The sequence below is a fragment of the Pteronotus mesoamericanus genome, unplaced genomic scaffold, assembly GCF_021234165.1.
Source record: "Pteronotus mesoamericanus isolate MK-2021 breed Mesoamerican mustached bat unplaced genomic scaffold, CSHL_Meso_final scaffold_31, whole genome shotgun sequence".
Lineage (NCBI taxonomy): Eukaryota > Metazoa > Chordata > Mammalia > Chiroptera > Mormoopidae > Pteronotus > Pteronotus mesoamericanus.
The window spans coordinates 16,325,974-16,342,710 of NW_026555312.1; the positions used below are offsets into that span (position 1 = coordinate 16,325,974).

Below are 16,737 nucleotides of genomic sequence, written 5' to 3' on the forward strand. Positions count from 1 at the left end.
TTGCAGAGTTTAGTTCTTCTGATACAGCTTCAGTTTTTAAAGGATCACAAATGCCTATCTGGTGTGGCTCAGTGGATTGAGTGCGGACCTGCCAACCAAAGGGTCACCAGGCCAATTCCCAGTCAGGGCAAATGCCTGGTTGCGGGCCAGGTCCCCAGTAGGGGGCGCCCGAAAGGCAACCATATGTTAATGTTTCCCTCCCACTCTCCCTCCCTTCACCTCTTTAAAAAATAAAATAAATAAAATAAAGGATCACTAACTGCTGGCTTGAAAAATAGACAGGGATAGAGAATAAGGTTAGACTCAGACCTGAGAGGGGCTATTGCAGAAATTGAGGCAAGCATGGTGGTGACTCACATCACTAGAGATGGGAGAAGTGGAGTGATTATAGACACCTTATTTACCATATCTAAGGCTCTGTCAATTGTAATATGCATCACATGTAACGCTAGGAGGGAAAAAACTAGCAAATTATGATACAATGCTTATCACTTAGAATTTTTATTTTACATTTTTCCCAACAATCTTTGGAAGTATTTAATAGATTTTAATCATTATCACTTGTTGCTTTCCTAAAAATGATGATATAAACAATATAAATTGATTAAGGTCTTCCCCACACTTCAAGTTCAGAGTCCAACTTTTTAAACAACTTTTTTAGAATTGATATCTGTGGTGTTCTACATGACGTTGTCTCCTGTGCCATCAAGAACATTTCTTAAGAGTTCTCCATGATGTCTCTGGCATTTTTTTTTTTTTAAGCTCCTGATTGCATTGTGCAGGTATTGTTGCTGTCATTTCTTAACATTGCCAGAAAGTATTAACCAAAGGTTTATTGACAATAACCAGGACTCCAGTGTTCCTTTCTCAGTTGGTTTGTTGACTAAAATGTTTTAGGGGTTGCAATTATCCAGCTGTTTCACCAGAAAAAAATAAGTCCCAGAGTTTTTAGTAAGCTCATTCTTTAACAAATTCATACCTGTGCAGCAGTGACAGCTGCCTGTCCAGATGTAAGATGCCTTTGATTATAAGACACTTTCCAGTTTCAGAGATGTTTTGAAATGACAGGAGACTTAGAGTCAGAGAATAGACTGTAGATTATTAATATTCCTGAAGAAAATCCAGGAAAACAGAAGATATCAAAGTTATACTAGAAAAAAACCTTTGCTAAGCCAAAGAAAATTCAGAGTCTGCAAATTCAAAATGCTCACCAAGAAGCATTATTTAAAAAGTTGTGATGGTACAAGTGTTTTGGGTTTTTTTAATTTTTTTGTTTTCTTTTGAAACATATAATCTTAGGATTTTGTTTTATATTTATACCACAGTAAGTTCCAGAGAGATTAAAATAAATAAATAAAATATTTATCTTTTTAAATACAACTGAGAGTCAAGAAAATTTTCTGGTAAATGGATGTGAAAAGGTGAAAAAGAGGATCTGACTTCAATATCTTGGGCCTGAGAAGATGGAGAAATGGAGATGCTACCTACTAATATGGAGTAGACTGTAGATAGGTAGAGGAAGTTTTGAGGGAGGAGGTCTAGAATTTAATTTTGGATAAATTAAATGGCGTTGTCAGGTATGCAGTTGGCTGCATAGGCCCGGAATTCAAAAGTGATTTGTAAGTAATTGGCGTTTTGGTGTTTAAATGTAAAATCATGAGACTGGTTGAGATCTATAAGGGAGTGTTTGTATGCAGAGAAGAGAAATGGACCACGAACTGAGTGCTGGGGCATGGCATATTTGGGAGAAGAGAAGGAACCTCAGGGAGAAATTGAGAAAGAGCAATCAGTGAAGTGTAGAAGGAAGACTAAGAATTGGTTGTCCTCAAAGCCAAGTGAAGACAATATTGAGGTATGTCAAGAAAGGAGTAATCAGTGGTGTCCAATGCCATTGTGAAACATCACCAATTAATTAGTGGGTTTGGCATAGTGGAGGTCACTGATGACCTTTTCAAGAAAATTTCAGAATAGTGATGAAGAGATCCTGATTGAGAATAGAGAAGAGGAAGAGGAAGGTCATGGAGTATGGACAACTTTGGAGGATTTTGACCACAGTGAGGAGTAGAAAAATGGGATGCAGTAGCTGGTGGTGGAAGTGGGGGCAATAGAAGATTTTTTGGTTAGATTTGGCAGAATGTTTGCTGATGAGAATGATTCAGTACCAAGCAAAAGTTGATGTAATATAGAGAGAAGGAAAGTAACAGAGATCATACCCTTGAGTAGGCAAGTTGGGGTATGATCATATGTGTAAGTGGAGGGGTAGGCTTCAGACAAGAGCATCTGTGGGGGTGGGGAGGGTGGGGGAGTATAGGTGTGGGTGGTGGTAGGTTTGTTGATGTGATTCAGAACCACTGCAGACATTTTGGTAAGGCTAAGTTTCATTTGGAATTGGTCAAAGGACTTAGTAGCTGTTTCGTTTTTTTGTCCCTCTTTTTGTAGCACTAAGCAAGTAAAATTAACTTGTCAGAGTGAGAAGATTTTGTTTGTTTTTTTATTTCTCGGTGATAGATGGTGGTGATCATTTACTTGGAAAAGGCTGAGGTGGTTGTGGACATGTTGGCTATTTTTGTTACCGTCTATTTTTTGTCCCACTTTAAAATCACCAGTTATGTTTGCTTTGTCTATAATTAACAAATGGTGATACTAGTTTCTGTAACGGTGTGTAAAGTGGTGGTTATGGTGATTGTGGTTCAGCAAGTTCTTTTTATGACTGAGATCTTCTGGGATGTCCACATGCGGCATTTCATTCTTCTTAAAAAGGAAGGAAAGTCTTTCCCTTAAAGGGACCACCAAATAAATATTTATGTGTTTTGTACCTGTGATCTCACTCTTCGTTGTAGTATTAAATCCTGGTTAGAGAGTCTATTTACAGAATAAAAACATTTACCTATATTCTTTTGAATTAGTGTTTTGGGTTTCTTCAGATAAATTCCTGGAAGTGAAATTGCTGGTATGTTCATTTTGTAAGTGTTTACAGAAAAGGTGAGATTATAGTTTACGCACTATTCTATAGCTTGTTCTCCTCATTTAGTAAATATATTACGCACCTTTGTCAATATACACATTTTTCCTCATTTTTGCTTATTTTTATAATTTAATGTATATGAATTGGGGATACATCTTAGAATCTTCGGTTTATCAGAATTTAATGGGCGCTGTTTTTTTCTTAAATATAAAATAATGGCATATTTTAAAATTATTGGAGGCTGAGCTTTGATGAATGTGGTATATTATACAACCTATAAATGGACATATTTTTTTCTTTGCAATTACAAATTGCAAACTTGTGGGACATACAAGGTCTGTCCAAAAGGTATCCAGCTGTGTAATATGAAAAATAGAGATATTTATTGAAGAAATGAAATATTGTATGTAGGACAATGACACCTCAGTCCCCTTCGAAGAAGGCACCTTGGGACCTCACACAGTTCTCTCAATCATCGTCAGCAGCCCTGTCGTATTTTCCTGAATCTCATTGACAGTCTGAAATCTCTTCATTTCAAAGGTGATTTTAGTTTGGGGAAAAGCCAGAAGTCACAGAGCACCAAATCTGGACTGCAAGTAGGCCGAGTCATCTGAGCAATTTGATGTTTTGCCAAAAAACTCTGCAAGAGATGTGATGCATGAGTGGGCACGTTGTCCTGATGAAGCTGCCAGTCACCAGTTGCCCACAGCTGCAGCCCTCTAAATCATCCAGATAGTTTCCGCAGAGGAATGTTCAAGTTCAATGCAAAATCTGATGCAGATTCGTTGCTCTACTCGCTTAGTCATTTTGAATGCAACAGCCACACAGTACATGTTCACTAAATGGCATCTACCAACCCCACTGACTAGTACAGTGAAATCATCATTGTTCACACATGTGCATTCCAGCCCACTCTCCTTGGCAGCCAGATTACATTGATATCCCACAAACAGTTCTTGTTTTATTAACAATGGCTGGACTTCTCTGGACAGGCCTCCTTGTATCTTTGCATATTTTTTTCTATAGGATTAATTCTTACAAGTGAATGCTGTGTCAATTTTAATAGTTCACCAAAATTTTTTCTTAAAAGATTATACCAGTTTACATTTCTGTGTACGGTGGATAAGAGGGCTTATTTTCTTAACCTTCATGATCACTGGATATTTTCAATCTTTTAAATTTTAACCTGATGTGCCAAAACAAAACAAAATAAAACATAACAAATTGTTTTTATTTGCATTTTAGAATTTGAATGAGGTAAAGTGCCTTTATATTGTAATTGAACTAATAATCTTTATCCACCTTTATTGTGAGAATTTTCTGTATTTAAAGTATTGATCCCTTCTAAAGTGTGGCAGATTTTTGTACTGTAAAGTCCATTTGTCTTGACATTTACAGCATGTTTTGTTATAGGGAAGTTTTAAACTTTTTATGGCACCTTTTTATCAGAGTATTCATGAATGCTGATGTTCTTTTATAATGTTGATATGAATTACTTTCCTGAATTTGTCAAGAAAAATTTAGATTAGCAAACCATTTTAAAAGTATCTCTGGCCCTGGCTGGTGTTGCTCAGTGGACTGAATGTCAGCCTGTGAACCAAAGGGTTGCCGGTTCTATTCCCAGTCAGGGCACATGCCTGGGTCATGGGCCAGGTCCCTTGTTGGGGGTGAGCAAGAGGCAGTGAGGGGATGTTTCTCCGTCACAGAGGTGTTTCTCTCCTCTTCCTCCCTCCCTTCCCCTGTCTCTAAAAAATAAAAGCATCTCTGTTTGTACATTGCTGAATGTCAGATTTACAGACTCTGCTTAATGAACAGGTTTGCCTTTTACTGTTTATATCCTTATTAAGATATTTGGCTTTATCTATTTCTAAAGCATGTCATAATTTTGTAATGGGTTTTAATGGAAAGAGTACTGTGCTAGAAGTAGAGAGACATGAGTTTGAGTGTTTTTTTCCCTTTATGTGTGTCATTAATAAGTGTACTTTTGGATAAATTTCTTGAACTCTTTAGGTCTGTTTTCTCATTAGTGAATGAGATGGCTGTAATGAGTATTTCACTCATGTTTGACATAAAATTTTATTAACTTGGCCATTTTGTTGATTATTAAAAATCAGTACATTTGTATACCTTCCATTAGCATTTCCCCCCCCTAATCTAGTGCAACCCTTTTTCTCAATATTTTAACACAGTACTCCTTTTGTTTCTGATTTTGGTTGCTTGGTTGATCAGTTGTTTTTAACTATCTTTTCCTATCTTTTTGCTGTGAAATCTGTTTAAGCATCTTATATACAAATTATGTTCTTGTCATCTTTACTGAATTTCGTACTGAAAGCATTTGTGATAACCACTAAAGCAAAGAAGTACGGCATAAATACATAAATGCAGATCAAGTAGGATTTGGATTTCTAGGAAGAAAAACTGAACTTAGATTTATCAGATAAACCTGTTCCAGTCCCACCTTGCCATACTGTAGAAAGACCATGAATGAGTAAATTTGTCCCTGACCCTCAATTTCTATGTTTTTATAATGCAAATAATAATAATAATTCTTCACTGGATTATATAACGATTAAACCCTGCCATTCAGTAGACATTCAGTAACTCATTCTCTCTTTAGATGTAACAACTAGTGATAGAGCCAAAAGGAGGACTGCAGTATTTTTTTTGTTTACTTGAAGTTATTGATTGTTTAGCCTCGAAATCTTGGAGTACATGTAAATGCATTTCCTTATGAATTTGAAATTTAAAATCCATCTTTTTACTCTCTTTAAATACGTGCATTTTTATCTTTTATTTTTATATAGACAATCCCCACTCTTAATGTCACTGTTTCACTTATAATTATCATCATCTCTTTATATAGGCATCCCAAGTATACAGATAAGTGAAATTAGTAAACTTAAAATAGTACTTGACCAGTTAGGATTGTTTCCATGGTAACTAGCTTTCACATGCAGTTTCTAAATATGCATTGCATGTATCATATAAAAGGATCAACCTGAATTATGTGTTTATACTTGAATCTCTGCAACTAATATATGACATTCTTAAGAGCAAGGATTGTGTCTTCATTTATTAAAAGTCTATTTCCATGTGGTCTCTGAATAAATAAAATGGGCATTGAGGTTGTTTCATATTTTTCTTGATTACATTACAAAAAGTTATATTTTTCATTTTATTGTATTTTAGAATATTTGCTTTAATCTTACTCTAGTTTTGGATTGAGATTTTAAAATATTTATGAAGTAAATTTGTCAATCGGTTATTTTAAAGAGATAACATGTGAAAGAATGAATGTGAATGCCTTTAAAATAAAAGGGATAGATGCTTAGTGAAATGTGTTGTCTTACAGCCAAATTTATATCCCACTGTTGGGCTCCAGACACCAGGAGAGGTTGTTGATGCCAATTTTGGGCAACATCCTTTTGTGTTTGATATAGAAGACTACATGCGGGAGTGGAGAACCAAAATACAGGCACAGATAGACCGGTTTCCTATTGGAGATCGAGAAGGAGAATGGCAGACCATGATACAAAAGTAAGTGAACCTGGCCAGTGTGACTCAGTTGTTTGGAGCACCCTCCAGGGACCAAAAGGTCGCAGGTTTGATTCCTGGTCAGGGCACATACCCAGGTTGCAGGTTCGATCCTCAGTTGGGATGCATACGAGAAGGCACCCAATAGATGTTTCTCTCTCTGTCTCTCTCTCCCCCTCCCCCTTCCTCACTGTCTCCCTCCTTGCCCCCACAAAAGCAAGGGAAGAAATGTCCTCAGGTGAGGATAAAAAACAATTTTAAAGTAAAGTGAGGAAGTTTGGATGGATGTTATTCAGAAGAACTTTTTTAATAAAACACTTTAATTTGGTACAAAAGAATATTTGTTGAAGCTTTTTAATATACTCAGTTATAGCCTACTAATTTTAGCATATTGATTATGTTTTAATCTCTGTAAAAAGTAATTCACTATTTAAAAAATTAAAAAGAATGATTTGATGGCAACATACAGAGTAGTAGTCTGACTTATTAATTGGATGCAAGAAATAAAGTGACAGGTTACTTAGGTTAGGGTAATTCATTTTCTCTTGTTAATAATGGCATTTAATGATTTCCTTAGGTTATGTGATTCATCTATTAATAGTGCCAGTGCAAAAGATAAATTCAGAAAGGTAATTTAGATTGTGTAATTTAGGATCGTGTTTTTGGACATGAACTTGACTGTGTTGTTGAACAGTAGTTCAGATATTTATGGGGAAAAGAATTATTACTCAATAAGAATATGCATCAGAATAATGGGATAGTTTATATTCTAGAAGACAGACTTAATATGTACATTTTACTTTTCAGGATTTGTTTTGGATAAATTTTTCTAGTGACTGGGTTACTCTGTAAGAATAATGTCACCTATTTTTGTTTACTGAGATTCCTTTTTTGCTACATATTTATTACTTATGTAGTTTTAGGACTGTTATAATTGCACCTATTCTAAATAGGAAAATCTGACCAAAAGCCTCTGGCTTAAGAAATTCTTAAAAATCTTACTAGTTATTTTTAATGCCATTTACTTATGTGCTATTACTAGCTGTTTAAGAAGAGGCAAAGGAAGTGAAGCCAAGGAACAGTGAACGTGGAGGTAGGATTCCTAACTGCAGGATAGATAGATGTTTATGATCCAGCGATAACAATGGTGGAGGGTAGGCAGCAGCAGAGCACGCAGTGGGAATCAGTGAAAGTACTGTGAAATGAATAACCTTTCTCTCAACCCATTTTTGACCAAAAAATTTCATTTCATTTTATTAAGGAATTTTTTTATGAAAAAGTAGAATTTTATTATGGATGTCAGCAGGAAAGTGTAATTCCTGTGACAGTTACCTTTTTAGACTCTATCTTTGCGGAAAGGCTTAAGGTGGCACCTGAATGTCAGTAGTACTAAATGGTAGCTCTTAAAGCTTGAAATAGTATAAACTTAAAAATTTACTAAATACCTGTAAGTTTAAATACTCATTTTCACAACTGTAATCTAACCCAAGAAAATAACCGACACAGAGGCTTTCAGATACCATCAATCCGACACAATTCTTCTTAAATGTGTATTATTGCTTTGAACAGTGTGAAATTTAAAACTCTAATAAAGGCTCTTGTGTGTATTTTTTGGAGGAGGTAATGATTGGGAGATATGTTGATGAATCTGAAAACATTCTTTTTCACTAGAACTATCAGCAGGTATTAGAGAGTCTACATTAATATTTTTGTGCTGCAGTTGAAAGAATAGTGAGCCCTGACTCAGAATCCCACAGTTGCCATGAATTAGAGCTAGGATAAGTTGCTCTTCTTGGGTTATGTCCCTTTAATGTTTTAAACATTGGTGCCATGGAGCATCATGGCGGGATAGTAGGAGAGGAAACATTATATCCTATAGCCAGAGTTCAGCAAGGGCCCTGACCCCAACCTCATTCTTCGCAAAATTGACACTGTGACATCCTAGAAGGTTTAAGAGGTTCTCCCTACCTCTTGGATTAATTTGGACAATTAGATGAAATAAAATGAAAAATCTCTTTCTTAGAGATTCCCCTCCTCTCTTCAATTCCCTTTGCTGAACCACTGCTTTCTGCCATTTTCCAACAGGTCCTTAGTAGTGCCAAATGGAGATAGGTTTAAGAGTTGAATATTTGGATATATTGGCTATCTGGGTTGATAGTGCTTAGTCAACAGTTTTCCTGACATTTTGTAGTTACATTTAAGTATGTGTTTTAACTACCTGGTGGCTTTTTAAGAAGTAAAGTTGTCCTTTGGAAGTGTGTCACTTAAATATAAATCATATTTTAGTAATCTCCTGTGCACAGCCATAGTAATTGATTTAGATCAGAAGACCAACTTCTCATTGATTAGTATTATCACCCTTGCAGACTTTTTTCTGGAAGATTCTCCAGGTTCACCTTAGTATTTCTTGTGTTCACACCTTGTGATCCCATTTAACCTAACAGATGAAGAAAGGGACTGAACCTTGGAATACAAGAAATTACTCTGTTATTTTAAATGTATTTTACAAAATGACACTTTATTGGGATGGGTCATGATAAATGTGAAACAGAAATTATGGTTAGTAGGATGGTGTGTAAGGAAAGGAAATAATAGGAAAGCACTTGGAGTTAATAGTGATGTCCCTGATTCTCTAGTAATACTTCTTTTTAGGGACAGTAGTCTCAACATAGCATTTTCAGTTATCTTTTCAGAAATACTATATGAAAGAATAAAGTGATTTTTTTAATTTTAAGCTTGAGGGTATTAAAGCCTTAATTATTTCAAGGGGATAGGTTGGTTTTGTAACACCAGAGTAGACCTTGTTTATATAAATTGTAGTGTGAAGCATATATTCTCTTGACTAAAAGTTGTGTTTCTTCTTTTTACTTTAAGAATGGTTTCATCTTACTTAGTCCACCATGGGTACTGTGCCACAGCAGAGGCCTTTGCCAGATCTACAGACCAGACTGTTCTAGAAGAATTGGCTTCCATTAAGAATAGACAAAGTAAGGATCCTATGGTGCATGGCTAACACTTGCTTTCATGTTATAGTTAGGTTATATCAATTTTTAGAAATTTTATTTTCAAATTAATATTTTTAAAAATAAATTTTAAATCAGTTTGCCTCTGTAATTTATTTTCATTGACCTTTCTGAAGATTACCTTTAAAAAATTTGCATAGGCCCTGCCCAGGTGGCTCTGTTGGTTGGGGTATTGTCCAATTCACTAGAAGGTTGTGGGTTCTATCCCCAGTTAGGGCATGTACAAGGGGCAACTGATTGATGTTTCTCACTCACATAATGGTAAACAAACAAACAAACAAGTAAATAACATAGGACTTTGCTCGCATTCCGGGTGTAGAAAAATTTAATTTTGGAGAATTTTTTGTAAGAATGTTTACCATATTTTCTTTTAAAATGTTTTATAGAGCTTTCAGGAAATATTTAATAAAATGGGTTTTTAAAAATTATTATTAAAGTTCCATAACAGGATGTTAGTGGGGGTATATATGAAAGAAATTTAAATACCTTTGAACTTGAGATAGTTTTGATCTTAAGTATATATTGCTTAGGTTCTGTAGTGCTTGTGGCCAGACCAAAAGGGCCTGTTCTTACAAGGGCAAGTCAGCATAATAACTTGTTCCATAATAAGCCACCCTAAAATTGGTACAGTTGGTCCATCGAGGAGAGTAGAACTTGATGAAAATATAGGCATAAAAATAAAACATGATGGGCAAAATCATAATGGACTAAAACAAAAATTTTTTATAGGCCAAATTGCTATATCATCACTGGCCACATTGTGTTGTAGCTATTGCGTGCTTTGTCTCACTGTATTATAAGCTCTGGTGAACAAGAGACGATAATTTATTCTTTGTATTCTCATCATCTAATTTAACAAATATCTGACACAAGAAATGTTTAATGAGTGTTGAATTCAGATCTTACTTAAAGTTTAGCATTCTTTTAGTACTGGGTTCCAAAGGTTATCATATTTGATAAGACAGTTTGAATATTATTTCTTTAATGTTACCTATGGTCTTTTTAAAGACAGCTCTAATGAGGAATCGTTGACATATTAAAAGCTGTACATATTTAGTAAATGTAATTCTCTGAGTTTGGGGATTAACATATCCATGAAACAACCTGTAAATACCATGTATGTCATAAACATAGCCATCTTTTTAGTCTTAGTGTTTATTACTTCAGTACTGCTTAACAGGTGTTTTTCCTATATTACTTGTATGACAATTTCTGATTGTTAAAAGTAGTTTATGAAAGTACTTGTTTTTATAATTTGAAAATTTTTGTTTGAAACTATGATTTTAGGGAAAAATGAAAATCACAGTAATTTATTTTAAAATATTTCACTGTCTTTTTTTGTTGTGAATCTACTAAGTATATGTTTCCACTCTTAAAAAATTAATTTTTGCTCCCTTTTTCTAAACAGGAATTCAGAAATTGGTATTAGCAGGAAGAATGGGAGAAGCCATTGAAACAACACAACAGTTATACCCAAGTTTACTTGAAAGAAATCCTAATCTTCTTTTCACATTAAAGTTAGTTTCTTTAAAATTATGTTATATTTATTATATAAGTGTTGTATATAATCAAAACCATTTCCATGTTTTAATTTTTGTTTTACCTTCTTTCAAATGTTGACAGAAAATTTTGTAATACAGCACATTTAAGTAAGAGATAGAGAAAACACTTGTGTTGAGGAGCGTAAACAGATGGCATCACTTGCTGTGTGTTTGCTCTTTTGTCATTCTATCTCTGTGTTTCCAAATGTGAAAATCTTATTTAGATGATGGGAACCTACTTTTCCTTCTGTAAAGTGCCTTATAGTAAGTCTGTGGCATTTTAAAAAATTGTAATAAATATACACAACAGAAAATTTGCCATTTTTTACATGCAAAGTTCAGTAGTATTAAGTACATTCTCATTGTTTTGTAAGCACCACCAGCCACCATCTTGAAAACCTTTTTCATCTTTCCAAACTAAAACTTGGTACTCATTAAACACTAACTACCCATTTCTCCTCGCCCCAGCTCCTGGCAGCCACCATTCTATTTTCTGTCCCTGTGAATTTGAATTTGACTACTCCAGGTACCTTTCAAGTGGAGTCATGAAATAGTTGCCCTTTGCAACTGACTTATTTACCTTACAATATAATGTCCTCAAAATTCACCTGTGTTGTAGCACAAAATTTTCTTTTGAGGGTTAAATGATATTCCATTGTATATAGCCACCACATTTTGTTTATTCGCTCATCCATCAACACACATTTGAGTTTCTTCCACTATTGGATATTGTGAACAATGCTGCTATGAATAGGGATGTAGAAATACTTGTTGAAATCCCACCATGTTCTTATATATAATATTTGATTTTCTACCAAGTGCAAATATTAGTTTGATTAAATTATTTTGGGGCTTAAAAAAGGGCCATTTTTGTTTTGTTTATTATAATCACAGATTTTCATTTTCTAAGTAAATCTGGGTTAAAAGAGATAGAGTATCTTTTGCATTATCTAATTTTTCTGGAAAATTTTATATTTTAATCATTATCATATATGAAACTATATTTAGTAGTTTTAGAATACTATCTTAAAGGCCAAAGTTACTGATATACACAAGTTCTTAAAATAGTTTTTTAAGAAATCTGTTGCTGTTAAATAAGCGACTGTTTGAAGGTTATCTCAGTAAATTTCTTTATCATTTTTCAGAGTGCGTCAGTTTATAGAAATGGTGAATGGTACAGATAGTGAAGTACGATGTTTGGGAGGCCGAAGTCCAAAATCTCAAGACAGTTATCCTGTTAGTCCTCGACCTTTTAGTAGTCCAAGTATGAGCCCCAGCCATGGAATGAATATCCACAATTTAGCATCTGGCAAAGGAAGTACTGCACATTTTTCTGGTGAGATTCAGTCTTATAACATTATATTTTTTCCTTTCTTAAATTTTTGAACCAAAATAAAATTTTTAAAAATCTAGACATTTCTATATAGCAGTTTTGCACATATGTTTACTTGATCTGAGGATGTTCTAGAAGAAAGACTGTAGGTGGATCAGATGTGTGTATTTGTATTATCAGGAAGTAATTGGAAGAGCTGTTTTTAGAATAGGTTATTGTAGCAGATCTTCATAAACACAGGCCAGCATATGAGTTCTCTTTAGAAATTAAATCACTGAGACTTAGTAATGAAAAGGTAAACAGTTGTGTGTTTTAATAAAGGAGAAATTTAAAGGAGGTGATGTGGCTGTGACGTCTGCTTGCTATCTCACTCTTTCTCAGAGCCTCCTCGCCCGAGTCCACTCTTTCCAGTACATTTTCTCCCGTCCCTTTGTTGGCTCACCAGCCTTACTCTCCAAGGCTTCTGTGTCCTTTTAATTAGAATCCTCTCCTTTCTCAGCTTTTATGATCACTTCTACAAGTTCATTTCTAATTTTTTTTTTTAGTCTTCTTTCTTTGCTTGTCTCTTTCATTCTGTTTTTCCCAAGGTGTTAACTTTCTAAACCAGAAGTCAAATGCTATTTCCTTTCTTTTCCAAAAGCAAAGAGTAACACCATTGCTTTTTCTCAGTCACCATATACTTTTCTACATTAATACCTCTCCATTTTTATATGCCATCCTGTGCAGTGCAGATTATTCTCATGTTTGTATTCTTAGCCACTACCCCTCTTGAGTATCCTACAGGCCCTTCAGGGGTGATGATAACACTGTCCTCATAGGGTAGGGGATGAGGATTAAATAAGATCCATAATGTAGCCTTCAGTAATTGTTAGAGGAGATAAGTGTATATTTATATCCTTTGAAAAAAGTAACTTGTTTATTACTTAAATAGTCCATCGAATCTCCTATATTTTAAATACAAAAATCAGACTATGGGTACATTATTTACAACCTAATAATAAATTAGTGTTAGTTTCTATTTTATGACCTATCTTTTTCCCCCCAGGTTTTGAAAGTTGTAGTAATGGTATAATATCAAATAAAGCACATCAATCATATTGCCATAGTAAACACCAGTCATCTAATTTGAATGTACCAGAGCTGAACAGTATAAATATGTCAAGATCACAGCAAGTTAATAACTTCACCAGGTAAGTGATTTCTCTAACTTTTGCATTACTATAAGCAACCTAATTACCAGTATTATCAAATTATTGAAATTAAAAGTATTGAAATTATTTTCAATAATTTGAGGAAATTGGGTTGTATGGCCCATAATGGAGGTCTGGGAATTCCCAAGTCTCCAGAGAATGAAAGGGTAGGTAGGGACCGAGTTCCTCAAAGTTGTCAGTCTCTCAGTATGCACACAGGCTTGCTCTTCCCTCTGTTCCTTCCTCTTACTCTCCATTCCCTTTGCCCTTGCAGTGGGCTTGTAAGGGCAGGCTCACAGCTCTGCAGGATGGTGTTCCTGCCCACAGACCTACACAGATGATCACGTAAATGCCATTTGTTGTGTCCAAGTCATAGTACTGTATTTAATCTGTAGTATTAATGTGATACGTTTACAACTATTTTTCCTCTCCATGTGTGATTTTTTTGGGTGGGGGGCAGATATGTGTGGAATGTTTCCTGACTTCCAAGTAACTAATTTTACAAAGACTCTTATTTGAGAGCCAGTCATTAAGTAGCTTTAGTATAGCAGATGTGGTTAAGTCATTTAATAAACATCAAATATGAGGATAGTATTGAGGACCTGTTGTTTGTCAGTCATTCTGCTAAGCAGGAAAAATGTCTCTTCTGATTTCAGAGAGCTCTGGGAGAAGAGATGACAGATCTATTCTGACACACTCGGGTTTAATCTTCATGAAACCTTTTAAAGGTTCCTGAAATGTGTTTACTCGAATTGAATGCTAGTGTGTGAAAGCAGGTTCTTATGAATTCAGTGTGCCCAAATCATCTAGGACTTGAATCTCAGTTTGGTTTAGGACTGGTGGTATAACATTTTTCCATAAAAATAATGGATAGATTTTATCAAACTGATGGTTTCGTCTTACAACATGAATTGGTTGGTCACATGCATCTTAGGGGAGTGTTCATCAATGCAGAATTTTTCATCAAAAGAGAGAGAACTTAAATTTTAGCATGGAATCTTAATGGAAATATGGCTCCAGAGAAAGGAATATATGTAAAAATACGTATTTACAGATTTGGAGATTTATCAGAATCTCCAGGTTATATGCCACAAGTGACAAAAATTTACTGAAGTAATGTGGTTGTATGGTATAGGTTATAATGGAATCCACGGAAGCATTGTGAGAAAAAAACTGGAAAAATGACTGCCTTTTGCTGATGAGGGTAGTCTTTGGCAGTAGAGATGACATATCAAAAATTTAAAAGTAGAATATTATAGTAAAAATACTCATGTATGGGAATTTTAAAATTTAAGCCTTTAGTACTTTATCTTTGATAGAGAGGGTCCTGCCATTTTTTGAGGGTAGAATTGCAATCATTTTGTGAGTTTTTCTCTTAAATACTATCCTCACATCAGGAAGTTGCTAAAGGGACCTATTATCACCTGCGTTCAGGGAAGGAAACTTTACAGAACAGATTGGTGGCACAGCATCCTCCTTTGTGTTCAGTATATGAGAAGAAAGTAAGCTTTTAAATCCCCTTAAACTCTTAGACAGTAAATCGCTTTATAGTTGGTAATGGCTTTCTTTACAACAGTATTGTGAAGTAGGCAACGATGCTGTTAACTGTTAAAACTATTTTACAGATGTAGAGATGAAAACCAGAAAAGTAAATGTGGGTTTTGTTCTTGTGTTTTTTGTTTAAGGTCAATAATTAGTAGCTGCTGAGTTATAGAACTGAGGCTACTTCCCAGAATTTCTGACATCCAGACTTGTGCTTCTTCCATTCTACTTCCCTCCATCTGAAATTCTCTACTCCCTCTCCTCCCTCTTCTCCATCCTGACTTCTGTTCCAGTTAAAACTCACGTTCAGATATTACCTCTTCCAGGACTTTTGCCTTGATTTACATCCCCACCAAAAGTTGTATAATTACTTATGATTAACTTTTATCATAGTCCTAATCCTTGTAATATAATCACTTTATTAGCTGTGAATAAGCTGTTTGCTCCTAGAGGGCAGAAGCTGTTTCATTCTCTCCTTAGCACCTAACATGGAATTATGGCTTGGGGGTTCTTACGGTGTATTGAATGAAAGAATCCTTCTCAAATACGACTATATTGATTTTTTTAATGGTTTAGTATATTATTAGGATCACTAAAAGCTATGATCTTGATTTCCACTAAACATTATTTTTAAAGTTTGATTTTTCTTAATTCTCAAAGTTCATCAAATATAGTAAACAACTTTTCTGACTGACGAAGGAGTTCCAAGGCCTTGCCCTTCTTTCTAGATCTGTCTCTCTCTCTGTCTTATTTAGCCAACAGGTTTCACTGATAGAAGCGTGCGCACACCTGTGCACTGAACGCGCAGGCCTGCAGACCCACACACACACAACTGCACCCTGAGGCACTGACCACCTCTGGTGGGTTATGCACAGAGTGCTTTTTGTTCATCTGCATTCAGTGGCTTTCTTTTTTTGCAAGAATGAATATACTTGCTTTTTTAATGAGAAAAGTTCATTTTTATTTAAGTATTTCCTGGATTTTCATCATGTGTTTCTTTCTGGGTTGTATAATCCTCATGTAATTCTTCATGGGAGAACCTTAAAGATTAGGTATTCATTTATTGTCACTTAGTGTGCGGGTGGCTTCGAAGGTCTTACATTGACAACTTCAACAGGTCCAAATACTGTTATTGGCACATAGTTATTCATTCAGTAAATGTAAAATGAGTAAAAATTGGAAATACTGTACGTAAATATCCAAATTGGCATTTTAAAAATTAATATTTGGCAATACTTTGGAATTTTTAGCCAATGAGAACGCCTGTGGGAATAAAAGAGTGGTGGGTGTTGGAAAGGTCTGAGAGGATGAGACTGAGTGGTTTTTAAGATTAATATTTACCTTTGAGAGACGGTATATTTTTAAGTAGTAAGGACAGGTGCTGAAACGGCAAGACTGGTAACGAAAAAGTAGTCTAGAAGTGAGTTCAGTGTGAGGGCTGAAAAGAGAAGTGGGCTCCAGGGGTAGTTTGGAGAGTGAGGTTTTTCCCTCACATGCGGGAAGTGAATGCTGGGGCCAGAGTTGATTGACAGAGAGTGAAGCTCAGAAAAGTAGTGGGAAGTATGTGCTGAAGTATGATCTCTCCATATTGATACAAAGTCATGAAACA

General features: G+C 35.1%; 1 protein-coding gene across 1 annotated transcript in view; it reads left to right on the forward strand.

The window, feature by feature from the left end:
- Positions 1-16,737, forward strand: part of RANBP9 (RAN binding protein 9) — an 86,995-nt gene that overhangs the window by 57,263 nt on the left and 12,995 nt on the right. Inside the window, exons 6-10 of the mRNA XM_054591881.1 lie at positions 6,318-6,502; positions 9,374-9,486; positions 10,931-11,039; positions 12,209-12,399; positions 13,442-13,586. Coding sequence (XP_054447856.1) covers positions 6,318-6,502; positions 9,374-9,486; positions 10,931-11,039; positions 12,209-12,399; positions 13,442-13,586 — 743 coding nt within the window. The remainder of the gene's footprint in view (positions 1-6,317; positions 6,503-9,373; positions 9,487-10,930; positions 11,040-12,208; positions 12,400-13,441; positions 13,587-16,737) is intronic.